The sequence below is a fragment of the Pteronotus mesoamericanus genome, unplaced genomic scaffold (assembly GCF_021234165.1).
Source record: "Pteronotus mesoamericanus isolate MK-2021 breed Mesoamerican mustached bat unplaced genomic scaffold, CSHL_Meso_final contig_25, whole genome shotgun sequence".
Taxonomy (NCBI): domain Eukaryota; kingdom Metazoa; phylum Chordata; class Mammalia; order Chiroptera; family Mormoopidae; genus Pteronotus; species Pteronotus mesoamericanus.
In genome coordinates, this window is record NW_026555105.1 from 23,408,477 (window position 1) to 23,433,314 (window position 24,838).

The window sequence follows — 24,838 nt, forward strand, 5'->3', positions numbered from 1 at the left end:
TGAGGTATAGGTCCAGTGAAAGACTTTGTTTTTAAGAGATTTAGATATAACAGGTGCTGATAATCATCCTGGATAAAAGGACACACTATCCCTGTATTATTTATCTGAGAAAAGTGCTTGACCTAAGCTTTCTTCTTCTTTTTTCAAAGTTAATAGCAACTGTGCCTAAGTGGTTTTGTTACAGAATCCTTTTAATGCTGTTCTGGAACAGCTTTGGGGTTTGATTGCCCACCACCAAGAAGCGTGACTCCCAGTGCAAGAGTTTGATGAAAAAGGAAAGGGGTTGTTTATTTAAAGATTATACATATTTAGCCCTGCCTGGTGTGGCTCAGTGGACTAAATGCTGGCCTGCAAACCAAAGGGTTGCCGGTTTGATTCCAGTCAGGGCACATGCCTGGGTTGTGGGCTGGGTCCCCAGTGGAGGGCATGCAAAAGGAAACCACATATTCATGTGTCTCTTCCTCTCTTTCTCCCTCCCTGTCACTTTCTCCAAAAATAAGATAAAATGAAATAAAATGAAATAAAATGTTATACATATTTAGAATAATGGCAAATTTCTTCTGTTCAGTGCAGCTCCCTTTAAAAACACACAAGAACACATAGTCCTGCCTCCCTTTGCCAAACCAGGCCATTTTCAGAGTATGCCAGTCAGAGGTACTGTCTTTCAGAAAAGCAGAAGTCTGATCAGCATTCCCAGTCACAGTTCAGCTCCACGCATCTCTCATGAATCCAGGTGGCTAGACAGGTCGCCCACAGCTCCATCTGCTCTGCCACCATCTTCTCCAAGTGGATTTGAATCTGGGTGACTGGGCAGGTCCCTCTCACCCGCCGCACCACCAGCTCCCACGGCTCACTGGACTTCTGATTTTCGGGCCCTCTCGGTCTTACTCCAGACCCTGTGGCTCTTACACTACTTTCAGATCTCCTGGCAGACCTCCTCTCTTACACTCCAGACCTCTTGGTGGACCTCCCTTAACCTGCCCTTATTTAAATGCTCAGCCAGAACTTCCTGCATGACCTCATTTCCAGCCCTTCCTATGATGTGTTAGCGTCCACCATTTTTGTCAGTTCCCCGTAACTTTTACCTTCTTTTGCCTGCCATCTTTAGTCAGGGAGAATGTTCCCTGTGATGCATTCACCCCTGCCTCTCTAGCAGGCACTATATGAGCTCTCCTGGCTATGTCACAAGTCCCTGAGCATTTTCACAGCTACAGTCAAGTACAAAATTCCCCTGCCACAGCCCTGTTCCCTTCAGAAAGGCACAGATATTAACTTGCCATTGTTATGCAATATATCTTAAACATTGCACCATCTACTCTTCCCTTCCCCCAATCAAGGATTATGGGGATATGCTCTGCGCACCCTGTTACAGTTTTGATGATGTTTATAGACAGTATCTATGCGGAAATTAATAATACTTTTTTACTTGAACTTTTTTTTCCTCCAGGCTGCTGAACCATGTCCAAAGTATTTAAATAAGAAAAAAAAGTTCTCTGTGTTTAGCCTTCTCTCACCTGTAGTTAAAGAACAGGATCAGTTTATCCAGGGAGAATAGGAAAGAAGTAAAAAATGAATATAGGAAAAATGTTTTAACTGCACTTTTAGAGGAAGATTTAGTTCACACAAAAGCGAAAATGTGTTTTTCATAATTATAAGTAGGATCTAGAGTTGTTATATTTTGATTTATCTCATGTGCTTTGGCAAGTGTTTATCGTTAGTGGTGGTGTGAACTGCCGGGCAGTCAGCATTGAAAATGAATGCAAATTATTGTTAGTTCACCTGACTTGAATAACAGCGAAGAATGTAACTAGACTGTAGTTTATATTAAAGGGTCTACTTGATTTAAAAATGAATGTAGATTCCCTTTTTAATAGCAATAGAAAATAATCTTCATTTTTCTCTCTCTCTAGATGTGAGGTAGAAAATCGGTACCAGGGAAACCCTCTCAAAGGAACATGTTATTGTAAGTGTTTTTGTAATTCTTATCTGTTTAGAAACAATGTAGTTCAGTAAAACTTCATTATTGTCTTTAACATTGTTTCAAAATGGTAAGTGCTATAGGAATGTAGCAATGACCCATGGAAGTGTCTCCTTATTTGATGTATTTACATTCTATTAAGTCTAATATATATATATATATATATATATATATATATATATATATATATATGGCCACAATTTTAAACTGCTTTAATTGTGGTTGTGGTTTATGTTAATATGTCCATAGCAGATGTCAGGGAAGAGTACAGAGATACATCTCTGGTTTCCTTGCTTATGTTCTCTTGAAACCTTATTTCATTTGCTATTACCTGGTTTCTTATTTTAGGATATAGATCAAAAAATAATTCTGAAAATATAATTAAGGTTATTCTCACTGTAACTGATTTGGGTTAACCACTTCTTTAGGAACTAATATATAAAATAAAATCTCTAATGATGAACTTACAGTGAAAGGTAAATCTGGCAAAGTGACCAGGCCCTTATGGGTAAACGCATTTTTTCCCAGTAGGAGAATCCACATAGTATGCCAGATTGTGGAACCGGACAGGAAGGAGTTAATGTTTTACATATCCACTATAATTACATACCTACTTTCCTCTGTTGAATAGTGTCCCCTCAAAATTTGTGTCCACCTGAAATGTGTAAATGTGAAAAAAAATTTTTTCTAGGAGAAAAGAAAAAAACTTTACAACCTTGTGTAGGCAGAAGAGTTCTTAGATACAGTTCCAAAAGCACAATTCATAAAAGAAAATGTTTATTGAGAGTTATCAAAATGTGACAGTTGTGTTTTAAAAAACACCATTAAAAATTTTTAAAAAGCCACAGACTAGAGAAAATGTTTGCAGAGCATACATTTGATAAAGGGCTTGTATCAGAATATATGAGAAACATTTACAACTGAATACGGAGACAATTGCAGTTAAAAACAAAGATTTGAATAGAGATTTCACCAAAGAATATACATATGAATGGCTAATAAGCACATGAAAAAATGAGTACATTAGACACTTGGGATATATGTATTAAAACCACAGTGGCCCTGCTGGTGTGGCTCAGTGGGTTGAGTGCTGGCCTGTGAACCGAAAGGTCACTGGTTTGATTCCTGTCAGGGCACGTGCCTGGGTTGCGAGCCAGGTACCCGGTTAGGGATGTGGGAAAGGAAACTGATAGATGTATGTCTTGCACATTGATGTTTCTCTTCCTCTCTTTCTTTCTCCATTCCCCTCTCTCTAAAAATAAATAAATACAATATTTAAAAAAAATAAAAACAAAAACCACACAGTGAGATACATCCCTAGAATGACTAGAATCAAAATCCAATGATGTGGCTTAAGAGAAGACAAATGGATTCTCGTATCTGCTTCTACATCTGTTGTAATACATCTCTTTGGTTAAAGTACATGAGAAAAACCTGGCCACACCAGTCATATAGTTGGAAAAGGGAGTATTTTAATAACCTTTTCAGATAATTATGGATATTATCCTTTGATACCATACCAAAACCAGACAGCTGTCAGTTTTGTAAGGTTATTTACCATGTGGAACATAAAACCACCTCAGTGAATTTTTTTTGTAGTCTTGTACTTTTATAGCCTATTTATTACAATATAAAAGCCAATACCAAATTTTAACAGTGATATGGAGAAACCTCATACATTCTTTTTGGGACTGTGAAATGGTATAGTCTCTTTGGAAAACCATACGGCAGCTTCTCAAACAGTTAAAAATAAAATTAGCAACTCCCCACTTACAGCATTACATCCTTAAGCACAACCCAGCATATAATAGATGTTCAGTTAATATTTGTAGGTGAGTTAGGTTGGAGCTTAAAATCTCAACCAGGGTCATGATATAAAGGAGGATTTGGTGGATTAATCCAAAGAAAATGATACTGTCCACAGACTTGATTTCCTTTGAAAAACCCCCAGTCCCCAGGTATAAGTGAACTAAAGGGCTTTCCTAGCTATTGAATATTTATGAAATAATCAAGATGTATTTCTAGAGACCTGTTTTGTTTTATTTCAATTTTAAATACATATGTCTTTCTTTCCATAGATACTCTTCTTATTGACTATCAGTTCACCTTTAGCCTGTCCCAGGAGGATGACCGCTATTACACAGCCATCAATTTTGTGGCTACACCTGATGAAGTAAGATTTAATAGTCTTCTCATTTTGTTTTGAATTTGTGTGGAATTTTTTTTGGTCATTATGGATAGAAGCACTGCCCTAGCAGTGGTCTCCAGAGTGGAGCACACAGGATGATGTTTAGAGGTACAGGAAAGAAATGTTAGAATCTGCATTATCTCTTTTCCACCTAAAGGGCAAGAACAGTGTTAAGATTTACTAGTGTGTGATATACAGACTGACATAGAGTCCACACAAAGTTGGTTTGCCCATCAGCCCATTGTGTCCCATACAGAAAAGGAGAAGAGACTACAAGGGCAACTCCCCCTCAGAGGGGCGGATAGCAGAGCCCAGATTTACTCTCTCAAAGTAAACCAGAGGTTTAAAAGTACCCACAAAGAAACTGTGGATTGCAATCAATGCCAGTGTGATACAAGGGAGGTGACAGAGGTGACACTTTTCATTGAGTAAGCTGCACATCTCATTAGGTTATAAAAACAGTGAAGGTTTAGTTGGGTCCAACAAGTCAGCCAGACAGAAAAAAAAATTGAAATTATTAAGACAGCTATTTGTTACATGGATTTATATTTACTGTAGTTAATGATGCCAACATGCCATAAGGTATTTAACAAGTGTTGAAGGGAGCCAACACAGCATGACATTTAAAGGTGAAGCATCCAGAACATGAAGGCACACCTACACAATTTCTCCAATGAAATATAGAGTCATTCATTACCCACGCTAATACATAATGAAACTTTTCTAAACTTGATGATAAATTATTTAGGAACCTCCTTAGAAGTTTTTTATTTCTCATCAATGGAATGAAATGAAAATATTTTTTTATTTTCACTTTAAGTGAAAATATTTTCCAAAAAAACTGTGTAGCCATATTATTTGAGGGGCTGTGTTAAGTGGAACTTTTAGAAAAGATTTTAGGATAAGTTATAGCAAAAGTACCAAACATGAAATTTATGTACTTTGTTCATAAGCAAGTGGTAAAAAGTGCTCAGTCTTTCAGGATGCCATTGATATTGTTAATTTCATTTTAAATAAACATAGTAGACTCTTAGTAATACTTCTTAGGGAGGTGGGGAGAGACCATAAAAATCTTTGGACCTCTCTGGAATTTCCTGTTTATCTTATGACAGAATATTTAATAGAGTTATCCAGTGTGTATGTTCTATCTTTTAAGAAAACACTAGGATTCCAAATTTATTGATCCTTCCTGTGGAAGAAGTAATTGTTGGTAGTGTGCTGCCAGCAAATTTAAAAAAAAAGAAAGAAAAAGAAAAAAAATACTAAAGCTGTTCTTTCAAGAGGAAGGTGAGGTTATGTTAATAAATGAGAAAGTATCTGTTTTGTGAGAGAAATTTCTGGTTTGGAGATTATATTTTGAAAATGTTTCCATTGTTGTGGTTTTTTCCTGTGAAAACTGGCAAAACAACACTTAAAAAACCTTAATTTTCTAATGTGCTTTACGATTTTACAAAATGAAGAATTTCAGCAAGATTGGATCTGTTTGTAATATGTAAAAATACAACTTCTGATGTACTTTTTAAAAGACTTTATTTATTTATTTTTAGAGAGAGGGGAAAGAAGGGAGAAAAAGAATGTGAGAAATATTGATCTGAAAGAGAAATATTGATCAGTTTGCCCCTCATATGCACCCTGGCAAGGGACTGAGCCCGCAACCCAAGGCATGTGCCTTGGCCAGGAATAGAATTGGTGACTTTTCACTTTGCGGGATGATGCACAACCGAGACACACTGGTCAGGGCTACAATATCGGATTTATTTGCAAAAATAATTCTTTGACCCCAAGAAAGATTTATTTACCAAATGTCAGTGAAAAGTAAAAATTGGTATTAAAATGTATCCAGCTGGCCAACAGTGAACTCCTTCAGTTGGCTCAACACGATTTTGAGATTATCTTTTTAGTCATTAAAATCAAGAATCAAAATAAATTAAACTAGCTCTTCAGACTGCTATATCTCTAAGTGGTAAACAAGGTTTTCAAAGCTAATAAAATATATTTAGTAATCTTTTGCCCGAAATACTCTTTTTGGTGAGAGAAAAATAGTATTCAAATCATGAATGAATACAGTCAAAAATTTTTATTTAGTTTATTTCAACTTTATATGCTTTTTAAAAAACCATTTCCGTTTTAGAGAACTTTACAGTGTATATAATCTATTAGTTCAGAAGCACATAGGCTGAATTTATAAATACATGTAAAGTTGGGCACTTGATCAAGTGTTTTTCTGTCCAGACATTTGGAAATAGCTGCACAGAGGTTCCTTAGGAGGCTAATTTTCCTAATACAGACCACAGAATGTAAGTAACTGTGCTCTGATGAGGGTTTATTTTTTTTTTTAGTTATTTTTTTCATGGAGTTAGGCATTTAGTAAACCACTAAATTTCATATATTTTTATGGAAGAGAAATCAGATTTATTTTGGTGTATATTGCTTATATTGGTTACAAATTTTGCTAAATCTAATACAGATGTCAGTTTCTCTTAAGATGTTTTTAATTAAGAAAGGTAAAAGTGGTAAAATTGAATTATTGCTTTATTTTAAAATCTAGAAACTGTTCTAATTAATTTTCTAATTACCTGTACCTCTCCTTAGCAAAACAGGGATTTGGACATGTTCATCAATGCCTCCAAAAACTTCAACCTCAATATCACCTGGGCCCCCAGCTTCTCAGGTAAATATACACCTAGAGAAGATCTTCTGAATGGAGGTAACAGGTTAAGAAACAAGATGTAGGAGTTGAGAAAGGGTCCCTGGAGACAGACAGATGGGTTTGAAACCCCTCTTTGCCACTTACTGACTGAGAGACCTTGAGCAAATTTCTAAACTCCTCTCTGGATTTTAGGGTTATTCATCGGAGAAAGGATCGTTGTGCAGGTTAAATTAGGTTCTGCATGCCGGTGCCTCCCGCGCTGTCAGGCTTAGTGCATGCTCACCGTCCCTGCCCCACTGCCGCCGCTAGCAGCACCGCGGCAGCTCTGCTCTAGCGCTGCCGTCATCGTCCCGTCCCGTCCGCTTCAGGAGTGAAGGATGCGAGTGATTCGTAGTGCAAAAATGGAAACTTATTTAACATCGAATGAGATTTCAGTAGGTACAGGGAAATGTACTTTGGGAATTAAATGAAACTTTAGAGCACAGCTTTTGCTATCTTGTGTGTCTTACTACCAGTCACTAAAAATGTGCTGGCGCAGAAAATCTACAGAAAAGTAAAGGGTGGGCCTTACTTAGTGATTAAGAACATAGCTTCACTGGCTTCACTGATCGGAGTTTGAATTCTACCTCTTATTTACTGTGCTGCACTTTGCTATTAGGCAAAATACTTAAGCTTTCTGATCGAGTTTCCTCATGTGAAAAACATCTAACCATGCAGGGTGTCATGAGAATTAAATGAAGTAATAAACAAAGTACGCAGTGTAGCACTTGCAAAATGGTAAATTCTCACTAAATGTTTATCATTATTACTATACAAAACTGGTTTTTGATAAAAACACAACCAGTTAGACTGAGGCAAAATAAAATCAGTACCTTTACCTGTCACTTTATCTTGTCTTAAAAGATTGTATAGAATTCAGAACCGGTTCAGAAACTTGCAATGAAGAGAGACTTCTAAGAAAAGGTCTGAATTATTGGAGCATTTGTCTTGAGAAAGGCAGCATTTCTGAGCATGTGATGATTTGCAGCGACTGTCCCAGTGAAGACCTGACAATCTGGATGCCAGCCACAGGATTTAACACAGACTTGGGAACCATCTCTTTTATGAATACCAGACTGGGAGGGACTTCAGCACAGTTGTAGCTGGTAGCAGAAGGGACCGAGTGACCCTTAGAGCTCTGTCCTCCCTGCTGCTATTGAGACGAGGTCACTGCTAGTTAGGAAGTGAGGGGTGGCTCAGTATCCCCAGTAGGGAATATACGGAGCACTGCCAAACAAGTGTAAAAGGGAAATGCAGAGCAATCAAAGTGTAGCGAGCAGACTGGATGCCATTGCTTGTCAATAGGATTCTAGTGGTATCTGTATTTTCACAGCCACGTGCAGCCCATTTCAGTGGAGGGGAGTTGCAGGGATTCCTGGTAAAACCTTTTAGTTAAGGGCTTGTGTATCAGCCGTCCCAGCTTCAAATCCCAGCTCCACTTCTTGCTAGCTGTGTTATCTGAACCAAGCTGCTTAGTTTCTCTAAACCTTACTTTCCTAGTCTGTAAATGAGGATAATAGAGTTATTGTTAGCATTAAATGCTGTTGAGCTCTTAAAGGCTATTCCTCGGACATAGTAGTGTTCAATGAATGCTAACTATTATCCTTATTATTAATGAGGGTAGATTCTGCCCCCCAAAAAAGGCTCTTCTGTTTATTTTTTTTCTTCTTAATAGCTGGAACGCAAGCTGGAGAAGAGATGCCTGTTGTTTCGAAAACCAACATTAAGGAGTACAAAGATAGCTTCTCTAATGAGAAGTTTGATTTTCGTAACCACCCAAATATCACTTTCTTTGTTTATGTTAGTAATTTCACCTGGCCCATCAAAATTCAGGTAAGATGTGCTTTTCGGTCTTATCTGCAGACATGGTGAACTCTCTTAAGTGCAAACTAAATTCACTAATTTGGAACTTGCGGTGCATGAGATGTACAGTATTGCTTTGCCTCTGTAATATCTGTGGCAAAGGAGTGCTGAGCGTGTGAATAATACTATAGGAAATTGTAATGGCGGTGGTATAAACCACTTATCAAGGAAAGTTATCAGCAGTTTTGAAGGTAAGTTGGCATGTAACGAATTTGATAATTATAACTGTAACTTCTTCATTGAGCACTTGCCATGTAAAAGTTTATAGAGCTACATAAACAGCTTCAATTATCACATGAATAAGGTGGGTATAAGGGAAACAAACACACACAGAACCAGTGAAAGTCCGAGTGTGGAAAGTGCCACATGGAAAGATCCCAAAACTGCTATTAGAGTTGAAAGGAGGATGGGATGGTATGTAATGGGAGGCAGTACTAGGTCACATTAAGGAGTCTAGGCCTTACAGTAAACAGACATGGTTTGAGTCCTGGCTCACTCCTGTACAATTCAGGCACCCTCTTCGCATCTCAGGTTTTTTATGTGCAAGATATGAAAGGGGAAGTCAAAGGATTCATATCACCTGCTGCAGCCACTGCTGTTGTTCATTTGCTTGTTTTCTCTGTTCCCGGGGGACCAGTGGACTCTTAACTTATCCAAGACCCATGGTCCAATTTGTGCTTTTTAAATCATTTGTTCCTGTGTCCTTGAGGCCTTACCTTAATACTTTTCACTTTTACTCCCTTCATTTTGGGTAAATGTGGAATTTAGGCATGGGTGGACTTTCAGGGACTGGTTCATCTTTAGCCATGGAAGCATGGCCTCTGGACAAGGGCTGTGGATGTTTGCCAACTTTCAGAAGCTAACTGAAGCAAGCTTTGTCACAGATCGGTTAGGGTGGGTTTGCATTCTAGTTCTGGTGGTTTTGTATTCATGCCTTAGGGCTGTGGCTTGAATCTTTTCCTTTCTAGAATGTGGAGGATGGGCTCTGTTGTATTTTATTTATTTTTTATTTTTTTTTACCACCCTCTCTTCCTTTTCCTGACAAAATGGTCTACAAGTTTGTTCTCTAATCTGCTTGTCCCTTTGCTCTTGCACACAGTCTGCTTCCCTCCTCAGCCAGCCTTCTTGTAAGTACTGACCACATTCCCTGTTTCTATTTTCTCTTATTCATTCACCCATCAGCCCAAAACAGTCTGCCTGCTCCCCTCACCACATCCTGACACTGCCATGTCTTAGTGAATTCCCAGTACCCTCTCCTTCATAGAGTGACTTGAGTCACTGTCTTTCTTGCCTTCTGGTTCGTTCCTTCCCTGATTCTCTGACCCGTCTTTTTAAGGAATCTTCTTCCTTCAACATTGGGTTGTCTGGGATTCAGGTTGGTTCTCTTCTGTTTTCCTCCCAGTTTCTCTAGATAATTCCATCCCATTTGTAGGTACTACTTCTCTACTGGTGATTCTCAGTGTTCTGTCTCCAGCTCAGCTTGTACTTGAGCTCCAGACCAGTAAGTACCCTTGGTTGCTGTCTAGATATCTCTACCTGGACATTCATAAGCTCTCTGCACTGAGCACATGGCTGTTCTTATGACCTTAGCCTCAAACCTTGTGCTTCCTTTCTCATTGAATGGCACCACATCATGTTGCCATCATGTTGTGCAAATCAGGACTGAGGAAGTCATTTGCATCCCTGGGATAAACCTGACTTGAGCATGATGTATCATTTTCTTACTTTAAGCATTGCTGGATTTAGTTTGCTGATATTTTGGTTAGAACATTATATCTATTTGAGTGAGAATGTCTGATAATTTCCCCTTCCTGTCCTCATTACAGTTTTTATATCAAGGTTAAACTAACCTTTATATAATCATTATAAATTGAGGAATTTTTCTTATTTCTGGAAAAGATTATATAAGATTAGAATTAACATGAACTTTGACTGTCAGTACTTGATAGGTCTCCTATAAAATCATTTGATTCTGGTGTTTTATATGTGGAGATTCTTTTTTTAACTCCAGATTCAACTTCTTTATAATTATAGGATATTTGGGATTTTCTCTTTCTGTTTTGAGTCACTTAGGATAATTTTTTATTTTATATATTTTTCAAATGTGTTGACACAAAGTTTTCCACATTCTTTTATCTAATCTTTGCAGCATCTCTGCTTAAGTGTACTGAATCATACACTTAAAAATGGTTAAAATTTATCTTAAATATATTTTACCGCAACCAAAATCAGTTTTACAAATCTCAAGATTTATTTGCAGATATAGACAAGCTTATTCTAAAGTTTGTATGAAAAGATAAAGATTCTAGAATAGCTATAACAGTTTTTAAAAAGGAATAAAGTAGGAGGAATCATTGTATGCAATGTTAAAGCTCATTATTTAGCTAAAGTATCCAGAACATTGGGGTTATTGGTGGAGGACAGACACAGATAACTCAGTGGAATAGAATAAAGAAGACTGAACTAGATCCACTATATAAATATGTCCAAATGATTTTTGACATAGGTGCAAAGACAATTTTCAACAAATAGTGCTGGAACATTTGGAGATCCATAGGTCCAAAAAAAAAAAAAATGAGCTTTACCTAAACCTCACATCATACATAAAAATTAACTCAATGTGGATTATAGATTTAATGTAAAACATTTAGGAAAAAATAGAAAATCTTTACATCTTAAGGCTAGGCAAAGGTTTTTAGACTTCATAACAAAAACATGGCCAGTAAAAGAAAAAATTGATAAATTGGACTACATCAAAACAAAAAAGTTTTCTTTTGTGAAAGACCCTGTTAAGGGGATGAATAAACAGGCTACATAGTGGGAGAAAATATTTGCAAACCATAGTTTTGACAAAGCACTTCTATCTGGGATATAAGAATAATTCTCAGAATTCAACATTAAAAAGCAAGTAATTCATTAAGAAAATGGGCAAAAGACATGGAAAAGCATTTCACCAAAGAGGATATACATACATCAAATAACCACGTGAAAAGATGTTTGGCATCAAACGCTATTAAAGAAATGCATATTAAAACCACAATGAGATATCACTGTACACCTATCAAAATGACTAAAATTGAAAATAGTAGTAACACCAAATGCTAGAGAGGTTGCAGAGAAATTGGATCGTGTTGTACGTTGCTGGTAGGAAAGTGAGATGGTACAGCCACTCTGGAAAATAGTTTGACATTTTCTTATGAAACTAAACTTGCTCTTACTATACAACCCAGCAATTGCATTGCTGGGCATTTATCCCAGAGAATTGAAAGTTGATGTTCACACAGACACCTGTACAATAACATTTATAGCACCTGTATGGCATGTTTAGCAACTTCATTCATAATAGCTCCAAACTGGAAACAAGCCAAGTATTATTCAGCAGGTGAATGGTTAAGTAAATTTTGCTAACATACTCAGCAATAAAAAGAAACAAACTGTTGATGCAAGTTGGATAAATCCCAAGGAAATTTTGCTGATTGGGGGAAGAAATAGAAATTGGCATTCTCTATGATTCTATTTCTATAACATTTGAAAATAAAAATTTTAGACCAAAAATTGACATAACCTACTGAAGCTTCAACTTTCTGTGACTTCTTCTGACTTCTCGACCCTCTTTTGAAAGGGATCATCTGATTATATCAGGCTCTCCCACGGTCTAAGGGAGGAGATCATACAGAGTGTACATACCAACATAGTGGGAATCTTGGGGGCCAACCAGGGATTTAGGTTACTTGTCTGACCCCAAAGAGGTTGAACTCCAGGCTCCAGTCAGTACAGTTTCAATTTGGTAACATCTTCTAACATTATCGAATGTAGGTCATATACTTTTGTAAAATACTTGATTTGCGCTCCAGTAAATATTATTTATTGACTCACTTTGAGATTGTTTTCATAATGGGATACCTCGTGATATTCTGAGTCCAATTGAACTTCGACTTCGTTGCTTATAGCTGAAAAATAATTAATATTTTTGAGATTCTTAGTGAAAATCTTGACTTAATGCTGCTGACGTTTTTCCCATTTGGAAAGAGGGCTCCGTGCACATAAACAGGCTTTTGTGCTGGAGATAGCCGTGCTGTTGCCAGTGCAGAGCTCTAGTTTTTTTCCTCCCGATGCCCTGTTGCTCCACCCTCTGAAAGTCACTGAAATGGTTTTAGAGCATTTCCTTCTAGAGGGATCTCTTCCCCGCACTTATTTTTAAAAAGTACTGATTTTAAGTTTGAAAAATCAGAGATGTCCATTTTCTGCCTGATTTTTTGGTACTCTTTACCTGAGCTGGATCACTCACTTGAATAAGATCCCCTTATGAAAGCTGCATTCAGGAGCACTTCTGAAAATAAACGATGGCGTGCTTACCATATAGTTTGTCAAGCTTCCCTTGAAAAAGCAGGTAAGTTCTATTGAAAATGTGTCTTTTTGTTCTTTGGTATTTGCAAACAGTGTGACTAGACCTGTAGCATGTGTGTTCCCGGTGTCTTCACACGCCGCTGGTTCTCTGCACTTGGGACTGTATCCGGGTGTGCGCCGGGTGGAGGGCTGAGCTGCGTGTTCCTAGGCTGATGCAGTCATGTTCTCAACAAAGGGAGCTATATGTTTCTTTATTGTTTGATTTTCCTCAGAGCCTTTGCTTTTCTAGATGTAGTTAGCTCTTAAAACACACGCATGTACACTTAGAGACTGTACAAATTCAGTAAAAATGTAGAGAATAGGGAATGTCTAAATGGCGCTATGTAGGCCATTCACTTGAATTTCAGTATGGCTTTCAGTGCCGGCAAAATAACTTTTCCGTCTTTCTCTTTTTTTTAAGCAAAATAACGGAGGAAATCTAATTCTCTACTCGGAAATTCATGTAAACATTGGTGCTTTAAAAATGGTAATGCTAAACTCAAGTTCCTTCTCTCTGAGCTGATTCCAGGATTCTTTTCCATAATTAGGAACAGATCAAAACCTATAACTGCTAACTGAGGGAATTTGAAACTAACTATAAAAGTCTTTGTAGATGCAGTTTGTAAAAAACACCCACCCAGACTGAAAGGGCCTGTGTGTAGTAGGGTGGTGGGTATGTTGGGGCTAGTTATGCCTGTTTTCTGGTCAGTTGCTCCTGTGGGTGAGCACCCCTCCCTCAGCTCTGCTTTCTGAAAGTGATCCTAGGTGTTCTCCCCAGTGAGCAGGCACTCAGCTGGCTTAGCCAGGACCGTAGTTCGGGAGACTAGGTATTCAAGATAGAGGATGGACAGGCAGACATTCTGTGAGGGGGGAGGTGGGTAATGAAGCTGAGATTCTGGCTTGTTACTGGCTCTGCAACAGAGGTTGTTATTGTAATATGGAACTAATATTAAAGTCCTCTCCATGCTGGGTGTTTCATCTGCTACTTTATGTAAGAGGCTAGTGTTCACAAGTGAAGGCAACACAGAATTTGTATTGAGAACCAGGCATTCATTTAGATTTTAGAGTTATGTTTATGGGTGCTAACAGGATTGCTATACTGAGCCAAGGATGTATGAAACTTTTGTTGACTCGGATATACTTTTTTTAGTAAAAACTTTATTGAGATATTACTCACATATCATACAATTCACCCATTTAAAGTGCACAATTTAGTGGTTTTTAATATATTCGCAGAGTTGCACAACCATGACCACATCAATTTTAGAATATTTTCATCACATACAAAAAAAATCCCATCCCCATTAGCAGTCATTTCCCTTTCCTCCCTCTCCCCAACCCCTGGAAACCACCAGTCTACTTTTTGTCTCCATGGATTTGCCTATTCTGGACATTTCATATAAACTGAATCACATAATATATGGTCCTGTGGGCCAGGCTTCGTCCCTTAGCACAGTATTTTCAAGGTTTATCCATATTTAGTATGTTTCAGTACTTCATTCCTTCCTAAGATTGCATCATGTTCCATCATATGGATATACCACATTTCGTTTATTCATTTGATGATGGGTACTTGGATTGTTTCCACTCTTTACTATTATGAATAGTGTCAGATACACTTTTAATGTTTGTACTTATTGTATAATAATGATGATTTATACAAACACCCTGGTGTTTGATATCTGTACCTTACTGGTTTTAAGAATTATAAAGCCATGAAATACATTTAAAACTAAACTACATGAAGTATGAGTCTTTCCTTGTTTCAGGTGGCATTCATGGTTCTTGTACTAACTTGTGGTTTTCATCATGGTCATTATTTATTATTCCTTCTTCTTGAAAGTCTCCTCTCTTCTGCTTTTCACCTGTGGCTTTGGCCATTTCTTCTGAGCTCTTCAGTGACATTGTTCCCTCAGATTTCCTCTGGACCGTTTCTCCCTGGAAAGTCTCGTCCACACCATCTACGATCACCGTCCATGGCTAGCGTGGGTAAATCTCCATCTCAAGCCACCTCTCTCCTGTGATATCCACAGCCAGGACGCACTAGGCTTTCTTCCCACTCAGTAGACTTTCTGGCCCAGAACAGCAGCCATGAGTGGACAGCAGGAGCTGTCAGACACTGGGGGCGTGGAGTGCGCCGTGCTGCTGGGAGGAGAAGGGAGTGAGCGTCCTGTGTCACCTGAGTCTCAGTGAGATGGAGCAGCTTCAGAGCTGAGTCCTAAGGAACATGAGGTCAGGCAGTGAGGGCGTTTGAGTTGGGAAAGGGCATGTCGAATCGCTTTCAAGAACTACCAGGACTTAAGCAGAACTAATGTGACAGTCCTGAGAGCAAGATGCTAGAGAGCTAGACAGAGGCTGTCATAAAGAACCTGGAGGTTTTGGCTGCGGGGTTTAAACTATAGCCTGAAAACCACTGGGAGTCATTAAAAATGCTTTGAGTCAAAAAGTGACCAAAGACCACTGTTTTGAGAGGCCCTTCTGGCAGCAGGTGGGAGAATAGATTGGAAGGAGCCAGGCCTGAGTAGGGGCGTACAGGTGGTTTTCTTGTTTAGGTACCCAGGGGAAGGTTCTCTGATGACCCTTAGGCGTATCCCACGGCGACTTCCTTTCTTTATCCTCCACACCTATAGACTTGTCTACTTTTCACTATACAAAAATGTCCTTAAGGTCAAGGTATGATGTTTTATATTTATGTAAGCTCAGAGTCACAGTGTAGTGTTAATCAGTTGTAGACACGCCATAAATGTATGCTCGATGGATGCATAGTTGAAGGTTATAAGAGCTTTAGGTTTAATATTAGAACTGTTTCTTTTTTGCAACTTTTGTAACTTGTTTAAAGGTGCGGACAGCTTTTTCTGATGTTGTCAGAGGGATTGCTGACCTCTGCTTAGGAGCCAACTGGGGTTGGAGACCACAAATTTGTCATCCCAGCCTACACAGTGTGGTATTCGACAACTAAATTGTTTTAGGTTGGAATTTTGTTGTAAGAGTTGAGAAGTAGAAGAAAAGAAAGGGAAGGAATAAGAATACAAACATTCCTAATTTTACAGAGAGGGTAGTTAGGAGATATTATCTATGTTGAAATACTGAAGAATGAAATGATAGGATGTCTGGGATTAGCTTCAAGGTAATATGTCATAGGGAAGGTGGATGGAGTATGGGTGAAACATGATTGGCCATGGGCTAGGAATTATTAAACCTGGGTTATGAACACATTGGGCTCATTACGCTATTCTCTCTACTTTTTATAAAGTTAAAAAAAATATAGTAAAAAATGAGAAAAGATAATACAGGTGCTAGAACAAGAAATAATGGTCCAAGTATATTTACCCTCCTAAAGTGAACTACAGGAACTTACTTCAGCTGGGCCTGCAGCCTAGGCCAGCTGGGATCAATCTCAGAACCGACCTTCTGGTTTACTTTAGAGGAAGCTCAGAGTGTTTTACTAGGAGGGTTTTACCAGGTCACTAGCCACTGTTGGACAGTCTCTAGAACAATTGGGTCAAGGGCAAAACTCCTCCTTCCTTTAGCCCAGGATACCTCACCTGGTGAAAATGGAAAATGGTAAGAGCTACTGACTTCACCCCCAAGCAGGGGTGCATCAGAGGCCTGAGGGCTTCTCCTCATGGTCTGTGAGGCCTGGGAAGCCTCACAGGGGGCCATGGCTGCGTTTTCTCCTGCTCCCGCAGTTGTGGGCAACAGGCACATCCTCGCCCTCTATCCAGGGGTGTTCTCTCCGTGTCCGGTCTCTGTTGGCAGCATTCTATCACCATCACCCTCAGGATAACAACACAGACACTAAGGGAGGCGCTATAAACGGTGGTGTGCTGTACTGAGAGCGGGGGAAGGGAGAGGGGGTGCTGGCCTGAGTCACCTTCTATTATAGCAGGAAGTCAGTAAGTGATGCCTAACATGGCTAAAATAACAAGTTTTTTTAAAAACTTATTAGTAATAAAAAGGTAACCCTCAGAAGAATGGAGAAGAATCCTAATTAAAGGTGGGGTGGGAGCTTCTGGAGGGAAGTCATAAGAAGAGGAGAAAACAGTAGCAAACTACTACTTTGCATGATTAGGCCTTTGGTACTTGTTGATATTTCAACCAAGTATATGTAGTTCTTAATGTTTTTTTCATTATTAATGAGCATGATAAAATGGAATGGAAATTCTGGAGAGTGATGAAAAGGAATGACTGGAAGGGAATTTGGGGAAGAAAGCACAGAGCAGTATTGAGGTGGGAGGTTGGGAGTGGACAGATGGCGAGTGTTAGCTTGCATGTCAGGAATGAGAGGCTCAGTGGTATCCACCAGCCTTGAGGCTCTGACCAGAGCTTGGGTATACAATTTCTGTGCCAGCACAAACCAGCATTAGGAGGGTGGTGGTGGGGCCAGGTGCCGGGCACTGGGATCCAGTCCAGGGCCTGTGGTCTCAACATAGAGTTTCATATAGAACTTTGGGTTTTGTTTGTTTGTTTGTTTTTTAAAGAAAGTTATTTTGTGTCACAGCAAAACTGAAGGTGATGGCAGCACTAGACCCAGATTAGAATACGCTCAGCCAGTGGTCACAAAATCTTCCATCCTCAGCACAACTGAGGCCTGAGTTCTTATGGGAAGAACCAGCCCTCTCTTGGCTTCCAGCCTTGCAGTATCCAGAATTATGTGGCAAGATTGGCATGGTGAGGCCAGGAGGCCAGATGGCAGCTGTGGCCATTTCAGCCCTTTTTGGTCTCAGTGCGGGATCTTCAGCATCTGCAGAGCCTGGCCTCTCAAGAGGATCTTCAGACCAGGTAGAGCTGAACCCTGGTGCGGCTGCTGGCCTCAGGGGGCCATGGGAGCAGCCCACAGAGATCCTGCCCCGTACGCACAGACCTTGGGTGTTTTCAGAGCCTGATGGGTGCTGCCTCAAAGTCAAGAATGCTTTACCTCGCAGGGCAGCCAACTGTCCTTTCCTGTTCTCTCCCTGTCTTGCGTGCTCGTAACAATGAAGATCATTCTTGGTGAAGATACAAGTTTAGAGATCCTTGCCTCTCTCTTTTCAAACCTTCTATATTAAGTTCCTGAGTACTTGCTTTGTAAATTGCACATAGTAGATGTAAAACGAGCTCACATTACGCATCAGTATATATAACTGTCCTTACCAAATTGAATGAAAAAGGAGCATGTGCAAAAAAATTTATAAATGGATGTCAAGATGTTATGTAAGAGATTAGTGTAATTGTGAAATGTTCTATACATTATCACATATATAAAGCTATATATATTGAGTGTACATTATATAGATTATTCATATGTGTGCATAAAAGTTTAAAAATAAAGGGAATTGACTGTTTGCTCATAAAAAGAAAAGAATTTGTTCCATGATAGTTGAGTATAAGAAATGTCTTATTTTTCTTATTTTTAGGATATGCTTGGGCTCAGCTTTTACCCACCATAGTTGATAAGAAATTCCTTTTCAGCCTGTTTTCACAGAGCTCCAGTCCCTTCTCTCAGGGATGCACAGAAACCTCAGGGCCTGACAGACCAGAGATCAGGGGAAGGACCTCTGATCTGTATTCGCCGACTGCTCCCAGTGCTCTGGCCCATGGCCACGAGGTTTGCTTGTGGGCAGCTGTCCTCACTCTCGTGTGTGACAGGCTTGGACACAGAGTTATCGCTGAGGCTCTAGAGTCTCCCAGGCCTACCGTGCAGTCACCCCATATTCCTCAGCACTTTGAAAGCTCTAAACATCCTCTCCCTTCCCTCCACTTCCCAGTCTCAAGGTCGGGCCTTGCCTCTCTTTCTGTTTCAAAGCACTGTCTTACTCTACCGTCATCCTTCCCCTCACTCCCACCCTCGGGAAGATCCAAGTTAATTTCTTTTGGGGCCAAACCTTTCCATTAAGGTGGTCAGTTTTTGTCAGTGCAGTTCATGGAGAAAGGGAGGAGATTTTAAAAATAGTTCCTAATTTCAGAGTTTCCTAAAGTATGGTGTCTGGACACCAAAATCACGTGGGGAGCTTAAAGATACAGGAGTAGGAATAGGAACTGGGTTCAGACTTTGTTGCAAGCTCTCCAGAGTGTGAGAACCCTGGTCTGGTTCTTGGAATACAAAGATGCATCTGTTCTTGTGTTGGACATGGGAAATTGCCTTTTTATTCTTTCTCCTACAACAATTAAAAAGTCAGATATTTATATCTTTGTAGACAGAATTACAGGAATCATCTTTTGCAATTTATCTCTGTATACACAAGTAGAATGTGTTTAGCCCATGCCCTGAAATGGAAGGGGATCAAGAGTTGAGAGAATTTAGAGAAGAGAGTCATTTCCCAGAGGGTGTTGGGTGCCTGAATGAAGAAGGGAGGGCACATGGGTGACAGAAAGATCAAGTGCAGCAGTACACCCACCTGAAAACACTTGTTTGGCTGACGCGCAAGATTCGTGCTTTGGCAGGGCAGATCCTCCATATCATACCCCAAGTCCTGGGGCTAGCTGGGCTTCTGAGTGTTGTTTTTTAGAACGTATTTAACACATACCGAGCCTCCACCCCACCCAGGTAAGCACACCTTAAGCAAACACATCACTGAAAATCGAGTCAGCAGCAGGTTGTGAATGTATAAGGACATAAATTCTAGAGTGGAGAGCGATGGCTACTATTTGGAAAGAGAGGAAAATGGCATTGAGGGTTTAATTTATAAACTGTAATGAAATTCTCTTCATTGTATTAAATAGATTTTGTTATAGAAATCCTCGTTATCTTCAATATCAGAAAAGTCCACAAACACATTTTGACATTTTCATAATAATCATGAAAGAAAAGTCTGATTGGAATATTCTCTTGAAAATGAAACTCAAAAGTATTTAAAAATACTTATTTTAATTTTACAGTTAACAAAATTTAAATCATAGTTGCAACCATGAGCCAGTTCTTAGACAAAATAAAACTCATGTCTTAATGAGTTATGGGGGAAGTGAGGTCATTATTTTTCCAAGTATCATGTTCATTTATTCAGCAAATACTAAGCATCTCTTACATGCCCATCACAGCTTTAAGCAGTAAGATACAGTAATCAGCAACCAAATTCCTGTCCTCATGGGTCTTATTTTTCTAGTGAAAGAAAAAACTATAAATAAATGTACATATAAAGACCGAAGAAAAATAGAGCAAGATAAGGTGATAGAGTTGTGTCTTCAGTGGTGCAGTGGTGCTTGGAGATTAGTCTTTCTCTTCACAGTTGACTTCACAGCATGATTTTAAGACAGTAGTCAAGGGGCACATCAGTTTTTCCAAGATCCTCTCACTTCTTTTCAGAGTACTTTGAAGGGCTTATGTCTCTACCTTTCATCCCTTCTCAGTAGATAATTCTGCAAAGTCTTTGTCAGTGGTTTTATGTGACCAGTTTTCCGACAATACTTCCACTAAATTCTCATCTTTTGCAAAATTGTTTTTGCATTTTCTGGCAGTCTGTGCGTAAGGACTGCCCAGTTCACGCGTATTGCCCCATGCAATTTTTATTGGCAACCCCCTGCACTCTCAGCAAGTCTTAGTTCGGACTGGCAGTGGGTGGGGTGTTAAGTAGGGCTAGGTGTTTCTGCGTGGTCGATCCATTCGTAAACATTTTTATATTACGACTTTTGCTTTCCTAGGAAACTCTGTAACTGTAAAGACTTAGATGATAACCATTCAACAGAATAGGACCTCATTTAGAGTAATGCCAGTTAGGCTACATGTGTGCCAGCCACACTGGCAGCCAGTTCACACAGGTTCCTTATGGTTTTAAACTGCACACGAACATGGTGTGGCCCTGCTTCCCCAAGCACTGGGGGAGCTGCCCTGAAGAGGAGACACGTGGACGCCTGAGAGGTCCTCAGGAGGTGCCATTGGCATCCAAACTTTTTGACGTCCCATAATAAAAGCATATTCTGGGTTTCTTTTAAGTGTGAACACTGAGAACATACCAATGTTTTAAGAGATTAAACTATAAACAACTGAATGGACTAGAATGTTTCCTCCCTCTTTATGAAATATAACCTGTACTATTCATTCCTCAAGACTTAATAACTTTGTTTATATAATTGTCCTTCCAGTCTTATTAAAATGCTTTAAGGTAAGGATAACCATATTCCCAAGGAGCCTTCTTATTTGAGATGTGTTACTGTAAGAAATAAAGGAAAAGCAAAGCATGTGGCTTTCTTCTTATCTAGGATGTGAAACCCATACTATTTTTGTATTTCTGATTATAAATGGTTGCCAGAGGAAGGATGCAAAATCTTCAGATTCTGTGCCCTATAATATTCTGTGGCCCCAAGAGGCGCTGTTGGAACTTTATTTATGGAATATCAAAAGGAAAGTAAGACCATTAAAAAGGCAAATAGAGGAAACCTCTTCTGCCTCTTGTGAGCCTGGCTGTTAAAGAGAGCAAAGCATTGAATGTTACTGTGCTGGCGCCTGGGCGCGGCCCCTCTGGCATTACCACAGGATGGGTGTTGCTTCCTGGCTGGGTGGGGGGTTGGGTGGAATTAGGAAAAATCAATTACTTCTCTGATGGTCATACTGTCTTGAAACACTTATCACCTCATTCAATAATTGTTTTGCCTATAGTATCATTCCCTCTCCAAGGAGAGCTGTGTTCCCCTAAAAAAAAGCAGGGAGTACACCATAATAGCCGGCTGCAACTGCCTGTGTCATAGGTAATAATAAGGACACAATCGTCATACTTAGTAAAAATCCTGCGGTGTACATTTTTTTCATATTCTAATATCTCTGAAATCAAGATGAATCGGTCAATGATTTTAAAAGCATGTTGTCACAGTTTAATTGGCAGTATGTTTTCTTAACAGTAGAAAAAATAATGCCTCAGTGGTTTTGGTTAACTACTAGGATTTTTATATTCTTGATATAAAGATGGTTAACTGTATAATGAAATTATTTAAGTTCCAACTGATGTTGATTGTCAGGTGATATTCAATATGGTAAAATTTGAGATGTGGTTTAAAAAAAAATGACATTATCTTAAAGTACGTAAACACTGAGCACATAAAGGTCGGAGTAACGAAGGTACAAGGTGAGGCGATGCCCACCTCACCATAGATCAAGAGTTAATTTGAAACAAACCTGGAGAGTATTTTGTCTGGATGAAGGCCCAAGGAGGGAGCAAGTAAATTCACTTGCCTTTCATTAGTCAGAGAGGTCTTCAAGATCAGCCCATAAGAGCTCAATATAATGTCATGAGCAAAGGGGCACTAAAAGAAGTTGTCGAAGCCTCGGGATACGTAAGTCCTCACTTAATGTCATCGATGGGTTCTGTGACTTGAAGCATAATGACATATAACAAAACCAATTTTACCATAGCCTAATTGATACAAACAAGAGTTTAGTCCCTGTGGCACCTCATCAACATTATAAGGAAACAACATTGAATGAACATTATCGGAGGCCCTGCTGTATTTCTTTTGGATTGGCAGTTAAATGAGAAAAAAAATCCAAGGGGATGGGGCGCTCAATTTTTTTGGCCACTCAGGTGAAAAAAAAATTACATTAATCTCTTTAAAATAAAAGTGTTTTCTCATATTAGATACTGAACCAAGAAGACTGAGTTAATGGTGCTGTTTTGTAACCTACCTAATCACACTACCTGTTTTTCTGTTGCAGATTGCCTTCTCCCAGCACAGCAATTTTATGGACCTGGTACAGTTCTTTGTGACTTTCTTCAGGTAATTTCACTCATACAAACTATATCTGTTCTTTTGATTCAAGCACTTAATTCCATTAATCATCTGTTCATAAAAGATAAATGAATATCCTGAGTTTGCCCAACAGATCAAACTAATGGTGTTTATGTTCCTGAAAAGTTACATGTCAGTATCAATAGTGTAAGTTCAGCCTCATCTGGTAAAATGAAAACATTTGCTTTGTATGTTCTGGCTTTTTTGAGGCAGCTTTTCATGTACCGTATATTAAAATGTAAATAATTTGGCTCTTCATATGGGGAGAATTTGGGGTTGAAACAACAATTTATAATGATTACTGGTAAGTGTTACATATATACTTCCTGTTCAAGAAATGATTCAGGGGATTAGCTACAGTTTTAAAGGTAGAATGACTTGTTAAGCCCTTAGGATTTTTTTATTACAGTTGTTGGGTTGGGTTTTTTTTCAGTTTAATTTTACTTTAATGAAAATACTATACACGTGTGTTGGAAAAGACCGGCGCTGTCGTGCTAATGAGAGGAAACCCGCAGCATCCTGTCCCCTGTCTTCCCACCCCTCCCTTCTTCCCAGTTTAAATGGTTTTAGCTATTTTTACTCATCCAGGCTTACATTGTTTCGTGATTTTTCAGTTCAGTTATCTTTTGAGATCCTACTATAGAAGATAAGGATTTATTATTTGATGTTACCTCACCCAACAACTCCCCACACCACAGGAACATATAAAATCCCCTTCCTCCCATTCATTTAATATAGTTGCATCACAGTGCTTGGCGAGACCAGTCATCCCTGTTTCTGTTAGGACTGTAAAATTCCTAGTCACAGCTGAATTGAACTGTGATTATAGTTCCTCAGTTTTTTGGATGGGAGATCACTGTTTGCTTCTTCTGAATGTAATATTTGCCATATTTTGTTTTTTTAATTGTTTGGTTTTCTATGTAGCTACCTCTGATTCATCCTGTACTCTAACAGAGCTGAAAAATCTCTCAGTTTGGTCAAACACAAGCAGGTCTCCTCTTGGTTTTAGTTTCTCTCGGAGATGTCTGCCCTAGAGCCCTGCAGCCTACTGCTCCTAAGTGCACTACTTTTTGAGGCCTAAAGCCCAGCTGTCATCTTGGGCATTTCTTTTGCCTTCCGCTTACATTGAAATCTCTGTTTCCCAGATCTTATGTCTTCATTTCCCTATTTACTACCTCCTTTTAAGCCTCCTGGAGCACATTCTCCAAGAGGTTTCTGAGAAAAGGTGCAGAGGAGGTAACTTTCCTGTGACCTTTCTATCTGAAAAAATCTTAATTTCACCCCCACAGTTGATTGAAAGATCAACTGGATATAGAATTTGAGGTTGGAATGATTTTCCATTAGAATTTGGAAGGCATTATGCTGTTTCTTCTGTTTTCCAGCAATATGAAATGCTGGAAATTTGATGGAACTTCTTCCCATTTACAAGGAAGTCTCTCCCTCCCTCCCACAGAAGGAAACTGTCCTTTCTGTTACCACAGAAAATTCCAAGACTCTTCCCACCCCGCCCGACATTTTTTTTATTCCGCTTAGTGCCAGACAGCCAGGCACTCTGGAACCAGCCATCTTCCACATTTCCTCCAGTGTGGAGCCAAAGAATCATTCTATATTCTGGCAAATTCAGTATTTCATGAATCGTTGCCCTATGACTTTCACCTAATTATGAGTCCCTCTAAGGTCATGGTCATTTCCTTCCTTTTCTGGCTGAGTGAGCAGCAGAGCCTGGAGGGGTAGTGACCTTAGTCCAGTTTTCTGCATTTGTCTAAAGATACCTACCTGTCCACTGACCTGTCGTATTCTTACTCCTTCAAAACACAATCTAATTGTCTACTGTGTGAAGAGTTCTCCTGAGTCATTTACCCCAGAGACCACCCCTTCTTAGACTGTGCCCTATTCATGTTTTCATTATAGCACTTTATCTCCCTTTAATACAGGTATTTACCAATCGAAAGCTTAGGGGCAGACCATAAACAGGCAAACCTGCAATTTGACATGTAGAGATGAACAGGGCCAATTAGAGGTCTCTCCTACAAGTTTT

General features: G+C 39.2%; 1 protein-coding gene across 3 annotated transcripts in view; it reads left to right on the top strand.

Moving 5' to 3' along the window:
• The window catches only part of ATRN (attractin), a 147,125-nt gene that overhangs the window by 97,286 nt on the left and 25,001 nt on the right, over window positions 1–24,838 (top strand). For all 3 annotated transcript variants that reach the window (XM_054573975.1, XM_054573976.1, XM_054573977.1), the window contains exons 21-25: window positions 1,911–1,963; window positions 4,057–4,151; window positions 6,759–6,837; window positions 8,531–8,688; window positions 22,727–22,788. In XM_054573975.1, coding sequence (XP_054429950.1) covers window positions 1,911–1,963; window positions 4,057–4,151; window positions 6,759–6,837; window positions 8,531–8,688; window positions 22,727–22,788 — 447 coding nt within the window. The remainder of the gene's footprint in view (window positions 1–1,910; window positions 1,964–4,056; window positions 4,152–6,758; window positions 6,838–8,530; window positions 8,689–22,726; window positions 22,789–24,838) is intronic.